General features: G+C 47.0%; 1 protein-coding gene across 4 annotated transcripts in view; it reads right to left on the bottom strand.

Moving 5' to 3' along the window:
• Window positions 1-352: 352 nt before the first annotated feature.
• LOC142582408 (atrial natriuretic peptide receptor 1-like) overlaps window positions 353-10,537 on the bottom strand; it is an 87,574-nt gene continuing 77,389 nt past the window's right edge. For 2 of the 4 annotated variants that reach the window (XM_075692099.1, XM_075692100.1), the window contains 4 exons: window positions 5,997-6,171; window positions 3,468-3,566; window positions 3,291-3,382; window positions 353-1,237 (listed from right to left, as the gene is read on the bottom strand). In XM_075692099.1, the coding sequence (XP_075548214.1) occupies window positions 1,148-1,237; window positions 3,291-3,382; window positions 3,468-3,566; window positions 5,997-6,171 (456 nt within the window). In that variant the 3' untranslated portion in view covers window positions 353-1,147. Of the gene's footprint in view, window positions 1,238-3,290; window positions 3,383-3,467; window positions 3,567-5,996; window positions 6,172-10,537 lie in introns of those variants that run through there. The other 2 variants (XM_075692101.1, XM_075692102.1) reach the window with 2 other exon arrangements.

Genomic DNA, 10,537 nt, shown 5'->3' with positions numbered 1-10,537 from the left:
ATGGAAGACACAGAGTTGGAAGGATACAGTGCTCGCCCTGTGACCTTCTAACTCTGTCTTCCGTTGTTTTCGCGCTGATTAGTATGAAGGGCGGTGCGCGCGCTTAAGTCATGTTGCACAACACTCCTCACGAACGCAGCAACACAGCGGGAAAGAGCAACAATGTTTGCATTGTTTTGGCGCTGCCAGATTTTTACTTCTTTCTCACATGAGCGCACGGGTGATTCTGAAGTCGCATGAGTGTCGTACATCGCCGAAGCAAAAATGAGCATTATGCGCACAGACAGTTGTTGAAGAATAAATAATTTGTGTGAATATGTTTTGAGAGTCCGCAAGTAACGACAATGAAAGGTCTACCTCACAGTTTTTTATGATAGTGCCAGTGCGGCAAATTACTGCGCGCAGGTATAATAATGCGTTGTTTGTGAGGAACATGCGGCCCAATAAGTTTTTGAAATCAGCTGTGGTCTTCAAACATGACCTAGCTAGAGATGCAGTATCCTTGTCCTTGGGGATGCTTTGCGTGTACGACGTCGTATACTACACAAAACACAGCATGTGCAGTCGCCCACAAAGGCTTACGCGACACGGGATTTGCGAAAAAGCTGGATACCTGCGAAGCCTGAGCCCATAACCTCGAATTCAGAGTTTCAATGTAAAGCCGTTTTTGAGACCTACATAGTCTTATTCAATAAATTAACAGCAGGGGTTTACATTTGTCGAGGAACGCGTGCTCGGATACTTTTGTGGCCGCCTATGCATCTTTCCGGCGAGAATACACAAGCAGGACAGTAGATGGTTGCACAAGCGTCAAGTCTCGGTCAGTCATCAAGCGTCACAGCACGTGCGAAGCCGTCGTGGCACAGCTCAATGGCAGTCTACAAATAACAGCTTGATTTCAACACAGCTACGTTTCGCGCATAACTCAGCACACTCATGACACAGAACAACGCCTGACGTGCCAGTAAGACAGTGCACGAATGGCGTATAACTCGGTTATTCCAGGTATGTCTACGTCTCAGGTCCTTCGCTGGCAGGCAGCGGTATCACACCGCACTTTGGTTGAATCTGCCAATGTGGACGCACAAGCTGGACAGTTGGAGATCACTGGGACTAGCACCAGTTGGCACAACGATGACGGCGAGCCTCAAATCATGACCTTCTTGACACCGTCGATGGCTCGCAGATCCTTGGAGTGCTCGCCGAGAAGCCAGTAAGTGTGCATCACGCCTTTGCCCTGCGTGAATTCGCGTACGATGAGCGCGCTGTTAACACACGAAAACAGAAGCAGCTGAATATACTAAAACTAAAGCAGTGAACTACGCGCGATAATTTCTTCTTACCGGAGCAGCTCCTACGTATGCATGTCTGTCCTTTTGTGGATGGATTTTATCTTATAAATATGCGACTGTTCAGATGCAGACCTTTCTTCAACCCTACAACTATACTGTGCTCGGGGTGACTAAGGTCTTGTCCTTGTGACTACCATCATTAACGGGTGCTTCCAGCTGCTTGACTTCTTGACAGTTTTCTCGTTAAATAGCCTGGTGTCAATTATGTACTGACTATCAGGCGCCCTCGAATAGCGCATAATTTATCATTCATTGACTTAGTCACTGTTGTGTTTTCGTCATTCAAAAGGGCTAGCACGATGCTGTGATCTTTACAGCTATGGAATGTTCCTTTATTACGGGAGCTCTTCAGCAGTGCTTCTCGACAGCAGTTACTGTCGCCAGGCTGACCGACGCGACTGACGTGTGCCATAATAATATTCCAGATGCAGCCATTTATGCAAGACAGCTTCTAAGCTCTCTACTGTATCATATAAACTTATGAGCATAATCGCACTTGGAGGCGTGAAAAATAGGGTAGGTGCTAACAAGTGTTCAAATTTTACTTTCGTGTCATGCAACCGTTCCTAATTACGTAGAACACAATATTGAGGTTGTGCCTGGCACCGCTATTATGCGCATTTTATATAAACAGAAGATTCGAGAAAATTAACCAACGCACTTTACGGCCAATAGCAAGGAACGATTACATATGCGGTTGTGACCTTCGTTGTCTTGACATTCTTCTAGCCAGCACAATTTCTACTCTGCATCCGTAGTAGTAAACACACAACTCATACTCACTGCAAAAAAAGAAAAAAAAATCCGGTAGAAATAATTTCACGATGGCTGTCCGCGCTAATGCGATTAGCATTCAAGCAATACAGCGACACAGTGTATTGCTAAATGCACCATTACTTACAATGTGTAGTGGTCTGATAGAGATTTCTATTGCTTCTGGTTCGTTACCAATTGCACATATGAGGTGCACGTATGAGCTGGATGGTGAAGTGAGATGCACATTTAAAGTTTAAATTCAGTAGTTCCCCTAACGAACACATCCTGCTCGAACAAATCCTCGTTGGAGCAGCTTCGGCATAGCGTCCTTTCCGTTCTTCTATAGCTCGGCAGCCCTTTCACGTGGCATCTCCTAACTGCAAGGGAGAACCTGTTACCGGTTCGATAAATAGTCGCGATTGGCGTCGTAGCGGGGAAACGTGCAGCTATCGTATTTTGTATTAGGTGACGTTACGCATGTGCTCGGCGAGGGAGCGCGACGTTTCAGAGCCGAGATAACAGGCAGCAGCAGCAAGCCAAAGTTGGAGAAGTAGGCTGAGAATGCTAATCGCATTACTATTGACACCGAACTTTGGTTGAGGACATAATAGTCCTCGCTGAATTCCGCATGTTCATTGCCGCGCGGATGTCGACACACCCACCTAAAGATTGCCACTTGCGTGGCCACCTATCCGAAAGAAAACCGACGAACTTTTAAACAACAAACGTTACTGCTGCCGTCAAATCTCTCGATTAACTTAATTGAACAAGGAAGCACCTCGTGCCTTTTAATTCTGATCGGTGCCAATAAGGTCGCGCAATTAACCTGGAGACTGCACAGGGCACGTACCAAGAATTACTGCCATGGCGTGATATTTTTCTTGTCTTTCTTTTTTTTTTGTAGAACCACAAACCAGGATGAGTCGTTGATCACTGCCAGCCAGCGCAAAGATGCTTATCTCCTACTTGCACGTTCCTATACTGTTATATAATTCGATTAATGTGCCTTTACCTACTATTCCTACGAAAATCACGTGATTCGAATACTGAATCTCCTGCGACTGCCTTAAGAGTACCTTAGCTAAATGGACGGAATTTATTTTGAAATTACCGGGCTGCATGCGAAAATGGCTCCATTCATTTTAAAAAAAGAAAATATTGAACCTCGTGTCAATCACACACCTTTATCTCAATGCCCCCTCGTGGTTCCAAGTGAAATGTTCCGAACCTCTCAAGGACCACCCTGGTATCGGGGCTGACGTGAATGCGGAGCGCTGTAAGAAAGCAAGAGTGAGGCATGCGCGACGCCTGCTTGTGTCAACAGGACAGCTGACACCTGTGCATTGAAGGGCAACTAACCTTCGCCGTTCGATTCCATCCTGGACGCAGTGTTGACGGTGTCTCCAAAGAGGCAGTAACGGGGCATTTTCTGTCCCACAACTCCAGCGCAGCAAGGACCTTAAACGAACGCGAAAGGAAGACAATGTCAGCTTGCTTATTGTTCCTAAAGCTCGTAAGTACTTTAGAGGCAAGACGTCATACCGCATGATATTTAAAACAAGAGATATGTTCACACCAAGATGGAAGCTTGAACTGATGAAGAGTGGTATAATAAGGAATGTCGCAGTAGTCTACGTTTCGACAAGGATGTTTGTTTTCTTCAGGGCAACAAATGACAGTTCGTCTGCTGTGGTGCATACGAAGAAAAGTCAAGTCCCCTCTCGAAAGGTTGGCTCTAGCGACATTCCACGTTCTACCACTGCGCATTCTATCGAGTCATTTCAGAGCCTTCTCATTTAGGAAGATAACGTAAAAAGTCCATTTATGGCGGGCTAAAAGATGTGTTACACCAAAGTATGCCTTTGCGCACTCGTGGTGCGTCTAGGATTCAACGTGTATGTTTCATGTTTTTATATAGACAATGAAAATAACAGGTAGCGACAACTGTGAATCACGTCACAAACTCTTTATTGGGTGAGCTTGTGTCCAGCAGGAGAAGTAACGCACGGACGCAACGATCGCGGCGAGCAAAGTTGGCAATCGTCGGAGACCTGGTGTGCGGGTCAAGCACGTCGGCTTTCATACATGACTCGTCGAAACCTCCAGCGTAATGGCTGGTGCACGCGTGTTTTCCTGAAAGTACTTCATAATTCGCGTCAGGCCTACAGGCAGATTACACAAGGTTCGGTGACAGAAGACAACGAATAGAACTAGCGATACCATTCTGAAAACTTTCGATACATGCAAGTGTGCCCTGCGCCGAGCGATTACGTTTAACATATTGTTAGCCGGTGAAAAGCGGTCCCGGGAGCAGGACGAACAAGTACACGTGTCAATAATCACCTAAGCTATTTTCTCACTCAGGCATCGCATAATTTAGCTGGTACACAGTTCAGTACGGTCAACAAAGATTATAGCCGGAGAATTCATACCTAAAATGACATGAAACAACAAAATGCCTGATGTGATACCTAATAATTAATAAGAACAACTGAATATAGCTTGTACGGATGTCATTAGAGTCACTAGACGCCTGCGGGAGCATGACAGCGCGCGTGCAGTGACATCGTTTTGGGGTGACAATGGCAGTACACCCTTAAGCAAAATTACACCCTTTGGGTGTTTGGGTCGTATCTTGCCAGACAACGATTATCGTCATCTGTCTTGTCCGCATTTGCTTTCTGTAACGCTGCGAGCCCGGTAGTTCCAAGTCACGAACGGCATGCGCGTTATCAGCATTACACTGCATTCTCGACAGGAAAATAGCGAGCGCACCGTTTTCAAGAAAGGAAACGCAAGCAAGACAGATAACGATTATCGTTGTGTGGCATATCAACACCCTAAAGGGTGTACATTTGTTTAAGAGTGCAGACGCTGTGGCTTTGTTGGTGTCTCATAGTATTGCGGATATGCAACCGTCATGGTAAAGAGGCAGACGTCAAGACATTCACGTATTTGTTTTTCATGCTGATTTTCCTGGTATCAGTTGCAATATATCTCAACTGTATATTCGACCTGCGTTTCCTTTCTGTTTTTCTTGCATTGACATGCACGTGAGTGCACGTCAACGTAATTTACCTACATTTTCATTTTGTTTAATTTCCTGTACTGCTGTGAATCGCACTGTAAAATGCGGTCAGGGCTGTAGCGAGCTCTTCCCATAATTTGAGGGGATTCGCAGAATTCGTAAACATAAGACGAAGATGACAATAAAGATTCGCGATTCGTAGCGTGCACACGAGCACGACACTGCTGGCAGTTAGGTTTCTCAGTTTGACGTCTTCTCCTGGTGTGCCGTTCGGCATGCAGTGAAGCCATGACTGCTTTTAGGTGCGGCTGCTTTTGTCAAAAGAAAAATTAATTTGATGTTGTTTAATTTTGACTTGTTTTATAACCGGACTTTCGTAACGGTTCGTGGGCCGGAAGCTTATACTTTATGACGCCGCAACACTGTTGCACTATAAAGCAGAAGCTACAGCTGTAGTCAGCCATAGAGTAGTGTGCTCATGCAAATGCCTTTGCGTCGGAGCATCTTCTACTTTCTACTCCTGCGCCGCGTTATAGGAAAACATAGGATGAATCCGCCGTAGTAGCAAAGCGACTATATATAGTGTAGCGCTACTAAGCCGGAGGCCACGGGATTGACTCCTGACCGCGGAGGGCGCATTTCGATGGCAGTGAAATGCAAAAGAGCCCGCATATTGTGCATTGCGTGTACGTTAAAGAACCCCAGGCGGTGAAAATCAATCCGGAGTCTCTCACTACGGTATGCCTCATAATCAAATCGTGGTTTTGGCACTTCAAACACGAGAACTTAATTTTACTCTTTAAACATAGTATGCAATATAAGCTGTTCAAAGCCGATCACTACGAGTGCATAAGGCTCACCAGTGTGGATGCCGATCCTCAGCTTGAGCGTGTCGTCAGGCCTGTGCCTGATGCGAAAATTCCGTATGGCACGCAGCAGACTGAGCGCCATGCGGGCCACTTCCCGGGCGTGGTTGTGGCCATTGCGATCTGGAAGCCCAGACACAACCATGTAAGCGTCCCCTATGGTTTCTACCTTAAAGCAAAATGGGGAAGAAAATCACACAAGCCAAGCGTCAGCCGTCCGCCTCCCAACAACGACTTGCAGGCAACAGACATGTTCGAGAATCAAGAAAAAGCGAACCTTACGAGAGCGATGGTTTTAACTTGGCAAACAGTAGCATAAAGCATGGCTCAAACAAAGCTATTCGGCGGAGTCAGCGATGTCTTAACGCACTGAATGGGACAAGAAGCAGTTTCAGGAGAAACAAAGACGTTGGACATTTTCTACCATTTAATCAACGCAGCAATAAACGGTTGTTCAGGCGCGCATGATAGTCTTCGGATGTTGTGGAGTATACTTAAATGCAGTGGCGAGTCAACCTAGCATAGGAATAATAGCGGTGATCGTGGAACGCAGCGAGATGATGACATGCGATGAGGATTAGAAGTGCCTCATAGGTCAGCAACAATAAGGCTCTTGTTTCCCGCCTGCACGTTTTCTATAGCCATTCCCTGCCGCCGCTATCGGGTGTCTATCTATTGTTTCTGTCATCCGTGAGCTCGGTGATATCTCTGGATAACCATGCTACTTTAATAACCTCGTTAAATTGCAAACTCTTAGTAAAGTTACGAAGCACAATATGGACAAGTGTTGTAAGAGTATGTTTACTATTATAATATATCCCACTGAAAGAATGAGACAGTGTACGAGCGCGCGCGCGCACGCGCGCACGCACGCACGCACGCACGCACGCACGCACGCACGCACGCACGCACGCACGCACGCACGCACGCACGCACGCACGCACGCGCGCACGCACGCGCACACACACACACACACACACACACACACACACACACACACACACACACACACACACACACACACACACACACACACACACACACACACACACACACACACACACACACACACACACACACACACATGCACATGCGCATGCACGCACGCACACGCACACGCACATGCACACACACACACACGCACACGCACGCAGACGCGCGCGCGCGCGCGCGCGCGCGAATGCACGAACACGAATTCGCATCACCGTTAGACAAGAATGTGCAGGCAAAAATGCGCTCTTGCGCAGCAGATGAATAAGCGTGGCCAAATGAAGCGGTAGAAACCCAACGCGCACTGACGACGCAGCGCTTAGTTATTGCGCCGGCACGTGCCAGGCATATCTCCCGGTGGCCCGGTTTTGCACATATCGCGCATTCACTTTTCTTGCAAGTTTGGCTCCGTGCCTTCATTATCCTTAAGCGGACAGAGAGAGGGAGAGAGAGAGGAAAAGAAAGAGAGAAGCGAACCCGGCCACTTATTGAATTTTCGAGCGCAACGCTCGAAACATGCAGCGAACGCTCGGCTGGAGGCTTCAGCTCGATGCACTGACGACGATGTGCACTCGTGCGAAACGCTGGCGTAGCTGCTCACGCATATTGCGCCCCCCAATATGCTCGGCTACATTGGAGCCGCTTTTCCGCGCGAACGGCGCTCCTTTGGTTGCTGATTGCACCCGTTCATGCCAGTACGGCCACGTGCTCCGGCGCTGTCGGCGCTGGCATGGGGCTCTTCGCTGCATAATCGGCGCACTGCTCCTCCTCATGTCGTCGCTGTAATATGAGCGTTCAGCATGCAACGGAGAATACCGGCTTTTTCGTGATGCTTTCATGGCACATGAAGTAACTGCTGCACCGTTGTACCATTGACGCTCGCAGTATCAGGCGAAGCCCGTTCTGACAATGCAGGACGTATACACAAAGCACCACAAGCGGAGGCGAATAAATGAATTGAGAAACATAAAGTTTGTACGACACAAAGTGTGCTAGTGTGTCGGCGGCAAAGGCGTCGAAAATTGCTTGGCATTTTAATTTAGCCTTAACCTTTATGTCTCACCAGTCGCACATTATCCGGAAGCTCTTCTACTCAGAAGCCTCAAAGCGAAATCTATCGTCGGCTCCTACTCCAGCAAAAATTACGCAGATACCGCTCAGTGTTGGAATTAAAGTTATGCTAAGCATTTTGCAGATAGCTGGTTAGGGCGCATCGTTCGATATTGTGCAAAGCGTTACCACACAGATGAAGATGTTTGCGTGAGGCGAGCGATCGAGGGGAGGGGGTTGATCGACGCGAGCGCGTGTGTGACGACGGCAGCATGGCGACGATGACGGTGACGATGGTAGTATGACGGCGATGACGGGGACGATGGTAGTATGACGGCGATGACACAACTAAATTGCTGTGCTCAGCCACGTAAACGTTATGGTCGTGTGTCTCATTGTTGCGACATTAATCTCATGCAGTGTTGATGTTTATGCAGCACATCGCTCACAATCTGTGCCGGAATATGAACACCCAAGCAGTAACACATGCCCATTGACACAAGAATAAGGTAGCCCAAATGTAAGAAATCGAAGAAAACGAAAAGATCCGTCGAGTACAATGCGCTGTTCTATTAGAGCTTGTGTACTTTAGAGATAACTATAAGTCCACATTAAATTTACGGGCTTTATATCGTTATTCATTGTTTGTTTACGGAAAACAGAGATTCGCTGACTGACACCATTTCGCCGGTCAAGCTTCCGTGCTGTGTAAACCGGAGCAGCGGTGGCACAAACCAGAATGCCGCATCCGAGGTAGAAAAAATCAAACATGGGGTTCGATATTATGCTCCCTTTGATTAAGCCGTCTCTTTGTTTTGCAGATACCTTTTAACCGAGATTATAAGTACGAGTAAAGCTTTTATCTCGTGGTTAATTGTAACGTTATGCGGGACAGAGTTGCGTTCGCTGGTATCCTTAGTTGGTCGGAATTATACCGTACTAACCGGCCCACCATACAAAGAAACCTGGCTATCAATCCCAATAATGCGTCCAATTAATAATAAATAGAACCATATGTCGTACATCCATTGTACACCTCTGGACAGCTGTGACACATGATTTGTACATGTTGTATCATCAGTGTCACTGACTGTGCAAGTCAAGTAAGTTTTTGGACTACTGTTCGGTGATTGTTGTGGAAGTGTACAGTGCACCGGACTCGCGCCTTCCAGGCAGTGTGCAGTGCTCAGCGATTGGAACGCGATACTTGGACGACTTCGCGGCGGGTGCTTTTCGCGCCGTCGGTGAACTCAAGGGAACCGCGGGGGAGGGGGGGTAGAGGAAGAGGAGGGAGAAGTGCCGTCAGAATGCATCAAACAGGCTCTCGCTTTCATGTGATACAATATTTCACCAACTCGGTGTGTCTCCAGTGGCCACCGGTGGCGCAAAGAAAGGGGCGGCAACCATGCGCTCGGAGTATCGCGTTTCAATCGCTGAGCACTTTAAATATGGGGTTTAACGTGCCAAAACCACTTTCTGATTATGAGGCACGCCGTAGTGGGGAACTCCGGAAATTTCGACCACCTGGGGTTCTTTAACGTGCACCTAAATCTAAGTACACGGGTGTTTTCGCCCTCATCGAAATGCGGCCGCCGCGGCCGGGATTCGATCCCGCGACCTCGTGCTCAGCAGCCCAACACCATAGCCACTGAGCAACCACGGCGGGTAATCGCTGAGCACTGTAGTCAGTATACAGTGCATGGAACTGTTATTAGTTTTTATTGGTGTCTGAAGCAATAAATTTTTTGATAAACAAGCAGTGCCGTAACTGAGCGTTTACGTGGTGGCTCTATCCTTCATCTATCAGGCTATTATTATAATAGGTTCACCGTAGGGCACCAAATGTTTCCTTCCTGGTTCTTTAATGATGCTCATTTTGCAGCGAGGTAGCTGGACAAAATAAAGAAAGAGGGACTTAGACATAGGCTGTTTTTGAACTGATTTTATTCTCGCAAGGTGTATACCAGGTAATTTTCTTAAGTTGTGACAGACTCATTAAACATCTCGTCAGAATCGTAGCCTAATCCTGTCACATCAGCCGGATTGCTTAATGTAGTGCACGTTACTTGCGCGACAAATCGCAGTTTGGTGCTAGCAACTGACAAATCTTCACTAGTAAATCTTGTAGGGTGAATGCTCCAATTACTGAATTGAATCCGTACTACAATGAAGCTGTGGTATCCTGTGTTGGCTTCTGGTTTCGGTACCACTATCACTATCATTGAGCTGGTTTACTTAGAGGTGCATATTATTACTTGGAACATAAATGAAGATGCATAAGGGACAAATTCACAGAAATTCAGACATAAACTTTTAATTAAACATTTTAGGGACATATTGCAATTTGCATCTTGAGGATGCATATTGCATAATGCGTCCTCTTGGAATGAATTTGCAGGATGACACCAGTTTTGAATAACTCCAGTTTCGAACTATTATTTGCCGAAGTGTGCGATAAAAAAACATGGGCGTTCCAGTTACTTTTTTGCTTCAAT

This window comes from Dermacentor variabilis, chromosome 5, assembly GCF_050947875.1.
Source record: "Dermacentor variabilis isolate Ectoservices chromosome 5, ASM5094787v1, whole genome shotgun sequence".
In the NCBI taxonomy this organism is placed as follows: Eukaryota; Metazoa; Arthropoda; class Arachnida; order Ixodida; family Ixodidae; genus Dermacentor; species Dermacentor variabilis.
The sequence above is the reverse complement of the archived record's forward strand: the minus strand, read 5'-3'. Positions and strand labels throughout refer to the sequence as shown.